At 40.4% G+C, this 17,367-nt stretch overlaps 1 protein-coding gene across 1 annotated transcript in view; it reads left to right on the forward strand.

The window, feature by feature from the left end:
- Positions 1-17,367, forward strand: part of SLC60A2 (solute carrier family 60 member 2) — a 59,491-nt gene that overhangs the window by 5,265 nt on the left and 36,859 nt on the right. The window contains exon 4 of the mRNA XM_022554566.2: positions 1-17,367. This exon is cut by the window's right edge and continues 36,859 nt beyond it. Coding sequence (XP_022410274.2) covers positions 1-1,241 — 1,241 coding nt within the window. The 3' untranslated portion in view covers positions 1,242-17,367.

A 17,367-nucleotide genomic window follows, 5' to 3' on the forward strand; every position in this document is an offset into this window, starting at 1 on the left:
GTGGTAACGTCCTAATCTTGGCTATTTGGGGGGACAAAGGAGCCCCCCATATGCAGGCCTTACACTTCAGTTTTGCCTTGGGTGCCTTTTTGGCTCCCCTGCTGGCTAAATTGGCATTGGGCAGGATGGTGTCTGCTGAAAACCACACAGAGGCTGACTTTAACCATTCTGCCCTCAACCAGTCATCTGAAGCTGACTCAGAATCTCTACTTCGAATACCTGACAATATGAATTTACTGTGGGCTTACGCTGTTATCGGTACTTATATTTTTGTAGTTTCTCTCTTTTTTTTCGCTCTTTTTATAAAGAAAAGCTCAAGGCAGGATAAAGCAAAAGTATCTACTCAGAGGTTTCGAAGAGCTAAATATCACAATGCCCTTCTTTGTCTCCTTTTTCTGTTCTTCTTTTTTTATGTTGGAGCCGAGGTAACATATGGCTCTTACGTTTTCTCCTTTGCAACCACCCATGCTGGCATGAAAGAAAGTGAAGCGGCTGGGTTGAACTCCATCTTCTGGGGGACCTTTGCAGCCTGCAGGGGTATGGCAATCTTTTTTGCTACATGTTTACAACCTGGAACCATGATTGTGTTGAGCAACATTGGCAGCCTGGCTTCATCTTTATTTCTGGTGCTTTTCGACAAGAGCCGAGTTTGTCTCTGGATAGCAACTTCAGTGTATGGCGCCTCAATGGCAACCACATTTCCCAGTGGTGTGTCTTGGATTGAGCAGTACACGACCATCCATGGGAAAGCTGCAGCATTTTTTGTAGTCGGTGCTGCCCTGGGAGAAATGGCTATTCCTGCAGTAATTGGAATTCTTCAAGGAAAATACCCTGATTTGCCTGTAGTTTTGTACACCTGTTTGGGGTCATCAGTAGCCACTGCTGTTTTATTTCCTGTGCTGTATAAATTAGCCACCTTGCCTATCAGTCGTCAGCATAAAGAACACAGTAAAAGCGAGGACCAGAAAGCTTTGCTGTCTAGCTCTGGGCTAAATGACTATGAGGAAGAGAATGAAGAAGAAGATGCAGAAAAATGGAATGAAATGGACTTTGAAGTGATCGAAATGAATGATACGATGAGGAATTCTGTAATAGAGACATCTAGATATATTTTGATGGAGCCCACAGCTGACGTCTCCAACCAATCCCACTCAAATGCGTTAATGTTTGAGTCCTCTCCAGTTAATATGGGCAAGTCCCCTGTGAATCACCTTGCAAGAAACCAGGACAAAAGGGACTAAGGGCTAGAGAAGATGAATTATTTACTGACTTCCCTGAAGAATCACCAGTTCTAAAGAGGCCAGTCAGAGCAAAGCATAACAGATTTTCAACAAGCTTTGGGGGTCAAAATTTCTAGGTCCAAGTATAGCAAATGCTAAAAGGTTTTGAAATGTTTTGTCATTCGCAGAGCCTTTCATAAAGAACCAATGATCTCATACAGCTGGATCCTGTTGTGAGGCTAGCGTTTGGTGGCATGTGGCTGATTAGGGAATATTTTCTGGTCTCAAGAGTGTGCAGAGAAGGCATTTGTTTTTGAGAAGTTGGGTGCCATTCAGATAGAATGAAACTGTTTAGTAGTTGAATTGGTTAGCTGAACAAATTATCCGTCGTCAGTATTCTGCCAGGGAAGTTGAGGAGAATCATTTCATAAAAGAGCATCTTTGAAAATGGACAGAGATTTTTACTGTTTCCCTCTATCTGTAGTGTTGGACCAGCAAATGCTAATTACTCATATGATTTCTGATTTCTGTGAAGAGAACACAGAATAGGCACAGACCTGGCTTCAGGCCTCCACTGCTGCTCACTAGTCTTCTGGCCCTGTACTCAGTCATTTAACTTATATAGGTCTCGTTTATCTCATCCCCGATCTGTGATTCTCTAATGAAAATGCGATGACTTTCAAACTGGGAATCCATAATTTTTAAAGTTTGTGCAAGATACCTGCTAGAAATCAATATGTGTCACCCCATTCTTCATTTCAAATGAGAAGTGAAAAAAATTGATAGCTTTAAGAATGTGCTACTGACTATGAAGAGTGTCAATTTAAGAGACTCAGTGTTTAATACTTTATTTGAATAATTGTCTGAAGAATACATTTTTAGTACTGTATTTCATCAATTCTGAGATGCACCTTTTTTCACATTTTTAACATCTCTGAAATCAGAATATGTGTTGAAATCAATGATCATTTAACATTGTGGCAAAACTTAATTGACGTTTTTTTCCTATATACTTCTATAAAGTAGTGTTGCATTTTACAATCAGTGTCTTAGTTTCAGTGACTATAGTAATTCATTCAATTATGGAGATTATACTATTTTTACAGACATTTTAAAAAGAGAAGTTATTTTTGTATGCTTATTTTCTCTAATTATGTTCAAACAGGATTTGGAGATGCCTTGTTTCGATTTTTAAAGCTGTTTCAGGGTTACTATGTTAGTAGTAGGGCTGTGGACAGGGTCTCTTGAGGTCCTTTGCCTAGCTCAGTGACACAGTGTGGGTATGAGCCTTGCTGTTCCAGGAATTGCTCCTCATTGAGTCTGGTTGGTAATCATGTTGTACGCGCTGTAAATTAGGTTGCTAGTTTAATTTACAGTGAGACACAGTCTTTTCCAATGGTTGGAATACTTGTATCCCCCAAGTGGATACAATACTCTGGATACAATGCTTGAAGCCCTCTGGGCTTCCTCTTTACTGAGTTTGAAATACCTGGGAAACCAAAGTAATGATTAGAAAGTGGCTTGGGAGCCTAAGAGTCAGGGATCATGAGTATGGCAAATGGGCTATCCTTTGATAAATGACTGGCATTGACAACAGATTTTATTCACTTCTTTTTAGCACATTTTATGCTGAAAAATATCTAATTTCTACTTGGTTGCAGTATGTCTACTTTTTATCTAATTTCTATAAATTTGCCTTTGTTTTAAGTGGAAAACTACCTTTCTTGACCACTGTCCATTATTGGTTCATATTAACAATCTGACAGTTTTGGAGAGGGCTGGTGAAGAAATTAGCAGTGAAAAGCCTATTCTTGCTCTTTTTATACTGTATTTTTCTCTTAGCTAGAACTTGGAGATTATCTCTGCTCCATTTACTGCTTTTCTCAGGTTGTTGGAATTTAGGCAGTAGCAACTGTTTGGCATCTGCGCGGCTTGCTAGAATAGGGATTCTGCCTGCAGCATGTACATTTAAAGGGTAAAAAGGCAACTCAGGGAAAGAAGGTAATAAGAACATGGCAGAAAATTTGGAAATCCATGAAAAATGCATTAGAATTCCACAAACCAAAATGTGAATGGCCAGATGAGATTATAGGCATTGTTAAAGTTTAATAATCTATTTCCGTATTGGAAGGATAAGACTTATTACAATTCAGGAATTAGCATTCATCCTAATAATAAGTTCTTAGTTAAGTAAGTGTCTGCTGATACACAGATAACCAATACCGAAATTTTCTATTGCTGAGTAACAAATTACCACAAATTTAACAGCTTAAAACAGCAGAGTTTTTGTTTCTTTAACCTCATAGTTTCCTTGAGTCAGGAGTTTGGGCACGGTGTCACTGGGTTCTCTGCTCACGGTTTCACAGGGCTGCAGTCAGGCTGTTGGAAGAGTTGTGCTTCTTTGTGGAGCTTGGGCTTCCCTTCCAGGGCCGTGTAGTTTTTGACAGTATTCAGTTCCTTGATGTGGTGGATTGAGGTCTCCGTTTTTTGCTGGCTGTCAGCAGGCACCATTCTCAATTGTTAGAACCTCCCACAGACCCTTGCTGTGTGGCCCTCTCTTAGATCCTCTCAAAAGTATGGCAGCTTGTTTCTTCAAAGCCGGTGGGAGAATCTCTTACCAGAGCCGGCTAAGCTGGTGTCTTTTATAATATAATGTAATCACAGGAGTGACATCCTGTCACCTTTGCCATATTCTGTTGGCTAGAAGGAAGTCGCAGATCTGCCCAAACTCAAGGGGAGAAGCTAGTATAGAGATGTATCTGATTATTGGGGGTCACCCTGGAGTGTGTCTGCTATACTCAGGTACCTGCAAAACTCAAGAGAGCTAGAAAGTTTGAGCTGGGGGGAAGAAAGACCTTCAGCAGTCATTGAAAGTGATTATAGATACAGCCCACTGAATGTCCTAGTGAGGGGATGGAAAGTGCTCCATAGACCAGGCCAATAAACCTAACTCGGAGTTAGGCTTTTTTTTCTTGAGATTTTATTTTGTGTCCTTTACCACTGTGCTTTTTAAAACCCGTTCAAATGCAGCATAATATGAGGGAAATAGGTAAGTTTCAGTTTAATTGTATTTTCATAGTAAAGTCCAAGAACACTTTGAGAGCATTTTTCAATTACTATTATTTTTTAAAGGAAAATCTTTTTTAAAAATCAGTTTTTATTATACAAGTAATGAAGGTATAAAGAAAGGTCATGATAGAAGATTATGGAAATACCTAAAAATATAAGGGACAAATATAAGTAATCATAACCCTAAACACCTGGAGAGTTCTTACATTTCTAATCAACTTAATTTCCTAAGTCAAGGGTAAAGGGGTAAAAAAAAGTTTCTTTCTACCAGATAAGGTATCAGAAACAACTTGAATTTTGTGTCCACATTATATTGATACTACATTTGGTGGACTGGTTTTTAGTTTGAAGAATTGTAGTTTATTAAAAACAAAAACAGTGTAGCAACACATTCCTAAAAAATGTGTGAGACCCAGATTACATGTAAAATGATTTTGTTTCAGGTAGATTTACTGAATAGTCAGGATAGCTTTCTCATAGCCAGAACTTTTGTTTTACCATAGCAATGTACCATTTTCAATCCTGCCGCTTAAAAAGTTATTACTAAAATAGAGCTTAAAATTCTTAGTGGAAGTAGATATATTCTTCTGGGATGCCCTGTATTTGTGTTTAAGTGCCCTTGTTTTGTTCATAGTGTTGTAAATGTTTGTGTGTGTTTGTATATGTGAACCCACAGATATTGTGTGTGTCTGATGTTTTCTTATACTATGGGGATGCTGTGGAGGTAGAGGTGATAGGGAAGGGATACAGAAAAGCTTCCCGTATGATTCAAAGTTTGTTAGAAATGTTCTTTTTTTAAAAAAAAAAAATTATTTATTTATTTTGGCTGCGCCGGCTTTTAGTTGTGGCACGTGGAAACTTTGTTGCAGCATGCAGGATCTTTAGTTGCGGCATGCATGTGGGATCTAGTTCCCTGACTAGGAATTGAACCTGGCTGCCTTCATTGGGAGCGCAGAGTCTTTCCCATTGGACCACCAGGGAAGTCCCAGAATTTTTTTTTTTTTTTTGTGGCACACGGGCCTCTCACTGTTGTGGCCTCTCCTGTTGCGGAGCACAGGCTCCGGACGCGCAAGCTCACCGGCCATGGCTCACGGGCCCAGCCGCTCCGCGGCATGTGGGATCTTCCCGGACTTAGGCACAAACCCGCGTCCCCTGCATCGGCAGGCGGACTCTCAACCACTGCGCCACTAGGGAAGCCCTGTTTTTTGTTTTTAATTGAAATTTTTATGAAGATTACTGTAGATTTACATGCAGTTGTATATAGTGTTTTTTTCAAATTTGCTGAGAGAGGGTTACTTGCTCAATGTGGAAGGATAGAGAACTAGACTAGTGCTTCTCATACTTTAATGTGCATTAGAATTGCTTGTTAAAATACAGATTCTAATTCAGTTGGACTGGGGTAGGACTGAGATTCTACATTTCTAAGAAGCTCCTAGGTGCTGTTGGCCCTTGGATTGACCACACTTTGGGTAGCAAGGTCCACTTTTTGGGAGTGTCAATTTCTTTGCTACTTTTGGGAATTTCATTTGTTTTAGCTTTTCTTTTTTTTTTTTTAAATGGATGACCACAAAAAAGCAAAAATGATTGCAATTGGCAAACATGAAACACACTCATACTATGTCATAATATTGACATTCAGTCCAGTAATCCTCCACTGTAACAGCTGCTTTACTTTGCATTGAAAATTGATTTGTATATTTTTTGCCTCTTGAGTCCTTGTGGGATTTTTTTTTTTATTCAAACAGAAAGTCACAAAAATTATAATCATCCTCATCAGTTCACTCAGTCCCATGTAATCAGTTATTTTTCATCTTGATCTTCTGTTAGCACTTTTCTGAGTTCATCAGTTTTCCATTAGAGTTCTGAAAATGCTTAATTCATTCAGTTCAGCAGTATAGTCAGTTACCAGAAACCTGTACTTCTCAGAGTCTTTTCCATGAATTCCTTGAAGATGAAACCCTTTTGTAGGAACATTTTTGCAAAAGCATCAGAGTACACCCAGAACTCTCTGTAAATGACAAAAGACTTGTCTGTGGCTAGGACTTCCAAGACTATGTTGAATGATAGTGGTGAGAGTGGACATCCTTGTCTTGTTCCTGACCTTAGAAGAAATGCTTTCAGTTTTTCACCATTGCGAATGATGTTTGCTGTGGGTTTGTCATATATATGGCCTTTGTTATGTTGAGGTAGGTTCCCTCTATGCCCACTTTCTGGAGAGTTTTTATCATAAATGGGTGTTGAATTTTGTCAAAAGCTTTTTCTGCCTCTATTGAGATGATCATATGGTTTTTATTCTTCAATTTTTTAATATGGTGTATCACATTGATTGATTTGCATATATTGAAGAATCCTTGCATCCCTGGGATAAATCCCACTTGATCATGGTGTATGATCCTTTTAATGTGTTGTTGAATTCTGTTTGCTAGTATTTTGTTGAGGAATTTTGCATCTATATTCATCAGTGATATTGGTCTGTAATTTTCTTTTTTTGTAGTATCTTTGTCTGGTTTTGGTATCAGGATGATGGTGGCCTTATAGAATGAGTTTGGGAGTGTTCTTTCCTCTGCAATTTTTTGGAAGAGTTTGAGAAGGATGGGTGTTAGCTCTTCTCTAAATGTGTGATAGAATTCACCTGTGAAGCCATCTGGTCCTGGACTTTTGTTTGTTGGAAGATTTTTAATCACAGTTTCAATTTCAGTACTTATGATTGGTCTGTTCATATTTTCTGTTTCTTCCTGGTTCAGTCTTGGAAGGTTATACCTTTCTAAGAATTTGTCCATTTCTTCCAGGTTGTCCAATTTATTGGCATAGAGTTGCTTGTAGTAGTCTCTTAGGATGCTTTGTATTTCTGGGGTGTCTGTTGTAACTTCTTTTTCATTTCTAATTTTATTGATTTGAGTCCACTCCCTCGTTTTCTTGATGAGTCTGGCTAATGGTTTATCAATTTCGTTTATCTTCTCAAAGAACCAGGTTTTAGTTTTATTGATCTTTGCTATTGTTTTCTTTGTTTCTGTTTCATTTATTTCTGCTCTGATCTTTGTGATTTCTCTCCTTCTGCTAACTCTGGGTTTTGTTTGTTCTTCTTTCTCTAGTTCCTTTAGGTGTAAGTTTAGATTGTTTACTTCAGATGTTTCTTGTTTCTTGAGGTAGGCTTGTATAGCTATAAACTTCCCTCTTAGAACTGCTTTTGCTGCATCCCATAGGTTTTGGATTGTCATGTTTTCATTGTCATTTGTCTGTAGGTATTTTTTGATTTCCTCTGACTTTTTTAGTGATATCTTGGTTATTTAGTAACGTATTGTTTAGCCTCCGTGTGTTTGTGTTTTTTATGTTTTTTTCCCTGTAATTCATTTCTAATCTCATAGTGTTGTGGTCAGAAAAGATGCTTGATATGATTTCAGTTTTCTTAAATTTACCGAGGCTTGATTTGTGACCCAAGATGTGATCTATCCTGGAGAATGTTCTGTGCGCACTTGAGAAGAAAGTGTAACCTGCTGTTTTTGGATGGAATGTCCTATAAATATCAATTAAATCTATCTGGTCTATTGTGTCATTTAAAGCTTCTGTTTACTTATTTATTTTCATTTTGGATGCTCTGTCCATTGGTGTAAGTAGGTGTTAAAGTCCCCCACTATTATTCTGTTACTGTCGATTTCCTCTTTTATAGCTGTTAGCAGTTGCCTTATGTATTGAGGTGCTCCTATGTTGGGTGCATATATATTTATAATTGTTATATCTTCTTCTTCGATTGATCCCTTGATAATTATGTAGTGTCCTTCCTTGTCTCTTGTAACATTCTTTAAAGTCTGTTTTATCTGATATGAGTATTGCTACTCCAGCTTTCTTTTGATTTCCATTTGTATGGAATATCTTTTTCCATCCCCTCACGTTCAGTCTGTATGTGTCCCTAGGTCTGAAGTGGATCTCTTGCAGACAGCATATATATGGGTCTTGTTTTTGTATCCATTCAGCAAGCCTGTGTCTTTTGGTTGGAGCATTTAATCCATTGACGTTTAAGGTAATTATCGATATGTATGTTCCTGTGACCATTTTCTTAATTGTTTTGGGTTTGTTTTTGTAGGTCCTTTTCTTCTCTTGTGTTTCCCACTTAGAGAAGTTCCTTTAGCATTTGTTGTAGAGCTGGTTTGGTGGTGCTGAATTCTCTTAGCTTTTGCTTGTCTGTAAAGCTTTTGATTTCTCCATCAAATCTGAATGAGATCCTGAATGAGATCCTTGCCGGGTAGAGTAATCTTGGTTGTCCCTTGTTTTTCCCTTTCATCATTTTAAGTATATCATGCCACTCCCTTCTGGCTTGTAGAGTTTCTGCTGAGAAATCAGCTGTTAACCTTATGAGAGTTCCCTTGTATGTTATTTGTCATTTTTCCCTTGCTGCTTTCAATAATTTTTCATTGTCTTTAACTTTTGCCAATTTGATTACTGTGTGTCTCGGCGTGTTTCTCCTTGGGTTTATCCTGTATGGGACTTGCTGCGCTTCCTGGACTTGAGTGGCTATTTCCTTTCCCACGTGAGGGAAGTTTTCGACTATAATCTCTTCAGATATTTCCTCTGGTCCTTTCTCTCTCTCTTCTCCTTCTGGGACCCCTATAATGCGAATGTTGTTGTGTTTAATGTTGCCCCAGAGGTCTTAGGCTGTCTTCATTTCTTCTCATTCTTTTTTCTTTATTCTGTTCCACAGCAGTGAATTCCACCATTCCGTCTTCCAGGTCACTTATCCGTTCTTCTGCCTCAGTTATTCTGCTATTGATTCCTTCTAGTGTAGTTTTCATTTCAGTTACTGTATTTTTCATCTCTGTTTGTTCTTTAATTCTTCTAGGTCTTTGTTAAACGTTTCTTGCATCTTCTCAATCTTTGCCTCCATTCTTTTTCCAAGGTCCTGGATCATCTTCACTATCATTATTCTGAATTCTTTTTTTGGAAGAATTCAAATTCTTCCACTTCATTTAGTTGTTTTCCTGGGGTTTTATCTTGTTCCTTCATCTGGTACACAGCCCTCTGCCTTTTCATCTTGTCTATCTTTCTGTGAATGTGGTTTTTGTTCCACAGGCTGCAGGATTGTAGTTCTTCTTGCTTCTGCTCTCTGCCCTCTGGTGGATGAGGCTATCTAAGAGGCTTGTGCAAGTGTCCTGATGGGAGGGACTGGTGGTGGGTAGAGCTGACTGTTGCTCTGGTGGGCAGAGCTCAGTAAAACTTTAATCCACTTGACTGTTGATGGGTGGGGCTGGGTTCCCTCCCTGTTGGTAGTTTGGCCTGAGGCAACCCAGCACTGGAGACTACCTGGGCTCTTTGGTGGGGCTAATGACAGACTCTGGGAGGGCTCATGCCAAGGAGTACTTCCCAGAACTTCTGCTGCCAGTGTCCTTGTCCCCACGGTGAAACAGAGCCACCTCCTGCCTCTGCAGGAGACCCTCCAACACTAGCAGGTAGGTCTGGTTCAGTCTCGCCTGGGTTCACTGCTCCTTCCCCTGGGTCTCATTGCGCACACTACTTTGTGTGTGCCCTCCAAGAGTGGAGTGTCTGTTTCCCCCAGTCCTGTCGAAGTCCTGCAATCAATTCCCACTAGGCTTCAAAGTCTGATTCTCTAAGAATTCCTCCTCCTGTTGCTGGATCCCCAGGTTGGGAAGCCTGATGTGGGGCTCAGGACCTTCACTCCAGTGGGTGGACTTCTGTGGTATAAGTGTTCTCCAGTCTGTGAGCCACCCACCCAGCAGTTACAGGATTTGTTTTACTATGACTGCGCCCCTCCTACCATCTCATTGTGGCTTCTCCTTTGTCTTTGGATGTGGGGTATCTTTTTTGGTGAGTTCCAGTGTCTTCCTGTCGATGACTGTCCAGCAGCTAGTTGTGATTCTGGTGTTCTCACAAGAGGGAGCGAGAGCACGTCCTTCTACTCCGCCATCTTGGTTCCTCTTCCTGTTTTAGCTTTTCTAAATCTGACCCTAGATCTCTGGGATTCTGCAGTCCCCATGAACCCCCTCCTCTTACACACACTATTCTGAGTTCTCTTCAGTCCTCTCCATTTACCACATTAGCTGTTGAATATTTACTTCACATGTTTATTGAATGCCTCCTATTTGGCATTTTCTGTGGGAGGTGCTAAGTGTGCGCTGGTGAAAAGGTCAGAAGTTTCCTGCCTTCAGGGAACTTACCTCTAATGCCATACTGTCCAGTATCTACTTGGGTTGGTGACTGCCATATTGGATAGCACAGGTCCAGTTGGAGAAGCAAGGTATCAAACAAGTAATCACACAGATATTTCCAGGAAGTCTTTATTTCCTGTTGTACTAGAGATTAATTAACTACTATCTGGGGTCACAAAGGTTGTGATAGATACCTTGTCAAATGGTGTAGTATAAATTGTGGCATTTAAGAAAGACCTGGTGATCTAAAAGAGAAGGTTTTGGTTTTCCTTGTGTATAAAAGAAGCAAACCAAGGCTGGTGACCTTGGTTATCAGAAGGAGTATTTAAGCTCTTTCCTTTAATGCACTTTGGCCAGTTGGCATTTGAGCTAGGTTGAACTTGAGTTGGATTATTATTTAGGTTTAAATAGTTTCATATTTAATGATTTAAAATTGTATAGCACTGAATTTTTACAGTCAAAGAGAATTATTTTCCAACATTTTTCTGTGGTTATCGTAATTATGTCTTTTCTTGTCCTCTATTTCTGCCCTATTTATTTCTTTGAATTTTTTTTTTTTTTTTTTTTGCGGTACGTGGGCCTCTCACTGTTGTGGCCTCTCCCGTTGCGGAGCACAGGCTCTGGACACGCAGGCTCAGCGGCCATGGCTCACGGGCCCAGCCACTCCCCGGCATGTTGGATCTTCCCGGACCAGGGCATGAACCCGTGTCCCCTGCATCAGCAGGCGGACTCTCAACCACTGCGCCACCAGGGAAGCCCCTCTTTGAATTCTTTTAGAGAGGATCCCTTAGGTTCTTGCACTGTGGCTATTAATTCTTGCATATTGTTTCATGTCTTCCTTTTGACATATATATATACATTTAAATTTATCTATTTTTGGCTGCGTTGGATCTTCATTGCTGCACGCGGGCTTTCTCTAGTTGCAGTGAGTGGGGGCCACTCTTCGTTGCAGTGTGTGGAATTCTCATTGCAGTAGCTTCTCTTGTTGCAGAGCATGGGCTCTAGGTACAGGGGCTTCAGTAATTGCGGCTCACGGGCTCAGTAGTTGTGGCTCGCAGGCTCTAAAGCGCAGGCTTAGTAGTTGTGGTGCACGGGCTTAGCTGCTCCGCGGCATGTGGGATCTTCCCGGACCAGGGATCAAACCCGTGTCCCCTGCATTGGCAGGCGGATTCTTAACTCCTGCGCCACCAGGGAAGTCCCTTGACTTATATTTTTAATTGCAGAATGCCTTAGTTTCTGGCCTCTAAATTATTGCAGCTCACCTTTGATGCATTTGGTCATGTTAGTTAATGGATGGCCTGGAGAAATGTTTTGAAGTTGTAAGATGACATGAATAGCTTAAGAGGTTGGGCTTTCTAGCTTCTGAACCATTTGTTGAGATTAATAAGGTCCCTTCTTTTTTTAAAAAAAATTCTTTTTAGTCGTGATAAAGTACACATAACATAAAATGTATCATTTTAACCTTTTGTAAGTTCAGTGTCATAAGTACATTCTCATTATTGTGCTGCAGTCACTGCCATTACCTGCAGAACATTTGTCGTCTTGCAGAACTGAAACTCTCAATCCACTGCACAACAGCTCCCCGTTCTGCCCTCCTTTCAGCCCCTGACAGCCATCATTCTCTTTTCGGTCTCTGTAAGTTTGACTGTTCGTAAGTACCTCATATAAGTGGATTCGAACAGTATTTGTCCTTTCATGACCAGCTTGTTTTACTTAGCATAACGTCTTCAGGGTTCATTTGTGTTGTAGCATGTGTCAGAATTAACTTTGTAAGAATAAATAATATTCCATTGTATGCATATGTTGTTTATCCATTTATCGGTTGATGGATACTTGCTTTGCTTCCACCTTTTGGCAGTTGTGATGAATGCTGCTATGAACGTTGATGTACAAATATCTTTTAGAGTGTCTGCTTTTCTAAAAAGTTTTTTTTAATTGAAGCATAGTTGATTTAAAATGTTGTGTTTCAGGTGCACAGCACAGTTTTTCATATATATATATATATATATATATATATATACACACATATATATATGTTCTTTTTTAGATTCTTTTTCCTTATAGGTTATTGCAAAATTTTGAGTACAGTTCCCTGTGCTATGCGGTAGGTCCTCGACTCTCTGCTTTTAATTCTTTTAGGTATTTTCCCACAAGTGAAATTGTTGAATTGTATGATGATTCTTTTTTTAATTTTGGGGGGTGCTTTATTTTTATTATTCTGCTTAGATATTATCCTAATGCACTTCTTCCAGAAGAGACCAGTCATAGGAAGAGGAGAAACACTTTCGTTAGTATTGCTTCAAACTCTAGGCAGACTTTTGGCCCATTATAATCAACTTAGTATCACCCACATACTGAATAAATGAACGCATATGTCAGGTATCTACCTCAAAGTTTTGTTATCTCTGCTTCCAATCTTTGTTCAGTCACTGAGCAAATGATTGAGAGCTTACTTTATGCTAGGCACTGTAGACTAAGTATTAATGAACTTCCTCTCCTGTCCTTGGAGTACCAGGTATCATTAGCAGGTGTTTTGGAGTTTTGATCCCAGTTTTCTCCTAAATGGCTGGTCTTGTGTCATGTTCTCCTTTGTTTATAAACACAGATACCCCTCTGACCACCTTGGAACCAGATGGTGGTGGTCAGGGAACCATGGGCTGGGGTGGGTCCAGGGCTGTGGCCAGGCTGCTTGCTCTCTGCTTGTTTCTCAAAGCAGCTCTGCCTCTCTGTGGAACTTCTCCCTGTTCCTCCTTCCTTTGGCCCATCCTCTGTATATCTGTAGTCCAAATTCCAGAAGGAACCTGTCTGAATGACTTGAGTGGCTGCCATTGCCCTTACTGGGCAGAGCCTGGCCTCAGGAGTTGCTGATCAGCCTGTTAATGGGCCCCCCTTGGATCAGTGCCTGCCGCCCCCATCCAGAGAGTGGCCATCTCGACATTCCTCCCCCCGCTGCTCTCAGTCAGGAGCTGTGACAACCAAAAAGGAAGTTTCCCTGTCTGCTCTGTACCTGGGGTGGTGCTGGGCTTAATGGATATTTGCTAGCAGATGCTCGAATGGAAATCAAATTGTTAGGCCCTGGGTATGATGGTCTTGTTCATGTTTTGAATCAAAAATTGGAAAAACAAAGTCACACTGAATGGCAGATCTTTTTTGAAGAGCTTATTAGGCAAGGTTAGTAGTGAACTGTTTGATTTCAGTCAAGGAAAAATGCTCTCTCTTAATAAGGTAGCATTTGTACTTGAGTGAGATACAAGAGGATTTCCAGTTGTCACGAGATATTATTAAAGCTCTAATCTCTGTGAACCAGAAAGATTTCCAAGTCTAAACATTTCAGTCATTTAACAGATAATCTACTGAGCATTTACCATGCTCAGTATCAGCCCCGGGAATATAGCAGAGGACAAGCCAGATGAGAGTCTTGCCTTCATCAAGCTTATACTTTACTATTTCAACTAACACTTGCCATGACAGTCTTTCTGTTAGCTGAAGAGTCAGTAAAGCCTATTGAAATAGGTTTTACCTAGTTCCAGAAAAGTCAGTAAAGTAACCAAGCTCTTGTTTCCTTGGTGCATGTTTGCGTCTGTTCATTTCCAGTATTTTTACATGTAATCTTTGGAGTGATTCTTGACTTAGAGTTTTATGAAAATTCTTTAGCACAGTGCAGTGCAGTTGAGGTTAAATGTAGTGAAAACCTGCTGAGGAAGGAGAGTCTGACACCAGCCCCGGCATTTGTTCAGAGCAGCCAAAGGCGGCATTTATGGTTGAATTGGATCTTGGGTCACACCTCGGAACACCTGTGGGTTAACTGAGCCGGTTCTCATTCCTCAGCTCTTTCACTTAATTGCAGAGAACTTTTTGCCCTTAGGAGGAGATGCCCAGTTCTGGGTCCACATTCTCTTTGGGCCTTTACCCTTGTTGAATAAACTCAGAGACAGAAGCATTTAGGAAAGGAAAAGTTTACCTGCAAGAGAGCAAGAGAAGGACTGGCTTGCTAAACAGAAACACAAGTATTTAAAGGAAAAAAGCAATACCTATCAAGGTTTCCAAGTTTGCGTTAGTCTGTTCATAATGGAAAAGCAGTAACTCTCCCACATGATTATCTTATTCACAAAGGTCATGACAAGTCTTCAGATATCAGTGCAGCAAAAACCAGGGATAGAATTGCTTTGTTAGGGAGTCAGGCTTATGGGAGATGTTCAAGATGCTTGAAATTTATTGTTTTTGAGATCAGAACCAGTTAGATGACCCTGTTACCTTGGGTTTATCTCAGTGGCCGGGGGGCGTGGGGGGGTGTCTCTTGACTGTGATATGAGAAGAGCTTAGTCATAGAGAAGCAGGGCAAAGTGACATTTTGCTGCTACACCCTCCAGAACCCATAAGCTCTAGGAGGAAAAATGGCCTGAGGGAAAAACGTGATTGCAGCATGTATTCTTGTCCCCTGGTCTAGTGATGAGTCTTTGCTCCAGTGGTTTTTAAACGTTAACTGCTGTTAGAATCACCTAGGAGTGTTTAAAAACTACTGATGCCAGCATTTTCACTTAAATAAGAATTTAATTGCTCTGAAGTGGAGCCTGAGTATTGATGTTTTTGAAAGTACCCCCAGTAATGTAATGTGCAGTAGAGGTTGAGAACCACTGCTTTTATCAATGCAAAGAACTGGAACTTCTGCTAGTTAACAGTGGTTTTTAAAGGCTAATTTACAGCTTGGTTACGTCATGCTTCTTTTATGGATGTTTGAAATTCTGTGTGCTTTCTCTGAAGGAAAAATGGAGAAGAACTCTCCTATTTCCTGTTACCTCTGCTAGTGCTTGGTCAGTTAAAGGGAGTAACCAATATTGTTTGAAATTCTGCCCAAAACAAAACCAAACCTGGACCTTTTGGAGGTTGGCCTTCTAGAAAGGTTTTTGCCAGTCAGTTTTGATTTGGGGGGGGTTAATGGAGTAGGGGTGATGATCTTGTAGATTTACTACATCCGGATTCAAGCCTGTTCACTGTTTACGTGGCTTTGTACAATGTAAAAGCTTGTTTGAGTAAAATATTGATATAAGTAAATACTAATACTACTTTAAGATAAGATTTGTGTCTCATTTCATTTCATGGATGTTTAAAAGTGAGTTTGGCATCTCTCCAGAAATTAGTCAAGAATATTTCTAGATTTTGGCTTGTGAGTGCTCCAAAATGTATGTGATATAGTGTATTGGTCCCTGAAATGTGAATAGTATTTTATTTTCACTTCACATAGATATTTTAGAAATGACGTCTGATATCTTTGATGACATCTAGCATTTTTGGTCCTTCAGTTCCTCTTAAGAAGTTTATGACCTAATTGTTAAAAGTCCACCAAAGAAGCTATTACTAGCTGCATATTTTAGTTAATATTTTATTGGAATGATACTTCCCTAATTAAGAGGATTACAGATATGTCTGTTTTAGAATGGAAAGGAGATTTTAAAAATTGCACATCAGGCAGAAACTGGGATGCCTCTCCTTGCTTCCCTTCTGTACAGCACCTAGCAGCTGAAAGACTGCCTATTTTTTAACTTGTTTAAAACAACTATGGTGATAATTTGGTTAAATACTGCTAACTTGGATCATGATTCAGGCATACAGCAACTTCCCCACCCCCTTCATACTTTACTGGAGTCTTGGGAAAGGATATTTTTTAAGGTGGGATGTTTAAGCTGAGAGAAACTAAATGATCACATTCATTCTCCCTTGTCTTATGGGAGCAGTTATAAGTGACATTCCTGGTGTCCTTATTTGACTACTACGATCTCTGCTTTCAGTGACCTAGTTTACAACTATGCACTTCACTCTGTGCAGGGATCCTCTTGTACCTTTGCCTCATGCCAGGGACTGTGGGCAAAGCTTGGCCTTTTCTGGCTCCTCATAAATAAAATCCTCTAGAAGCCTTGGCATTGGGCCAGATATGATAGGATTTCAAGCATAACTGACCACAATGTCCAAGGGTCCCCAGTGTTTTCCATGAAGAAGCAGGGGCTTGGTTTATTGTTACGTGCCCATTTCATCTTCCATGAACTTGATTAGGCCTGAGAGTGGCATTATTTCATTCTTTTTTATGGCTGAGCAATAGTCCATTGTATGTATGTACCACATCTTCTTCATCCATTCCTCTGTTGAGGGACATTTAGGTTGCTTCCATGTCTTGGCTATCGTAAACAGTGCTGCTATGAGCATTGGGGTGCTTGTATCTTCGAATTGGAATTTTCTCTGTATATGTGCCCAGGAGTGGGATTGCTCAGTCATACAGTAGTTCTGTTTTTAGTTTTTAAGGAACCTGCATACTGTTCTTCATAGTGGTTTTACCAATTTACATTCCCACCAGCAGTATAGGAGGGTTCCCTTTTCTCCACATCCTCTCCAGCACTTATTGTTTGTAGATTTTTTTTTTTTTTTTTGCGGTACGCGGGCCTTTCACTGTTGTGGCCTCTCCTGTTGTGGAGCACAGGCTCCGGATGCGCAGGCCCAGCGGCCATGGCTCACGGGCCCAGCCGCTCCGCGGCATGTGGGATCCTCCCGGACCGGGGCACGAACCCGCGTCCCCTGCATTGGCAGGTGGACTCTCAACCACTGCGCCACCAGGGAAGCCCTGTTTGTAGATTTTTTTATGATGGCCGTCCTGACTGGTGTGAGGTGATACCTCAATGTAGTTTTAATTTGCATTTCTCTGATAACTGGTGATGTTGAGCATCTTTTCATGTGCTTTTTGGCCATCTGTATGTTGTCTTTGGAGAAATGTCTGTTTAGATTTTCTGCCCATTTTTTGATTGGGTTGTTTTCTTTTGACATAGAGCTGCGTGAGCTGTTTGTATATTTTGGAGATTAATCCTTTGTTGGTCCCTTTGTTTGCAAATCTTTTCTCCCATTCTGTGAGTTGTCTTTTCATTTTGTTTATGGTT

This window comes from Delphinapterus leucas, chromosome 12 (assembly GCF_059928025.1).
Source record: "Delphinapterus leucas isolate spDelLeu-1000000601 "Yukka" chromosome 12, BTC_Dleu_Yukka2, whole genome shotgun sequence".
NCBI lineage: Eukaryota > Metazoa > Chordata > Mammalia > Artiodactyla > Monodontidae > Delphinapterus > Delphinapterus leucas.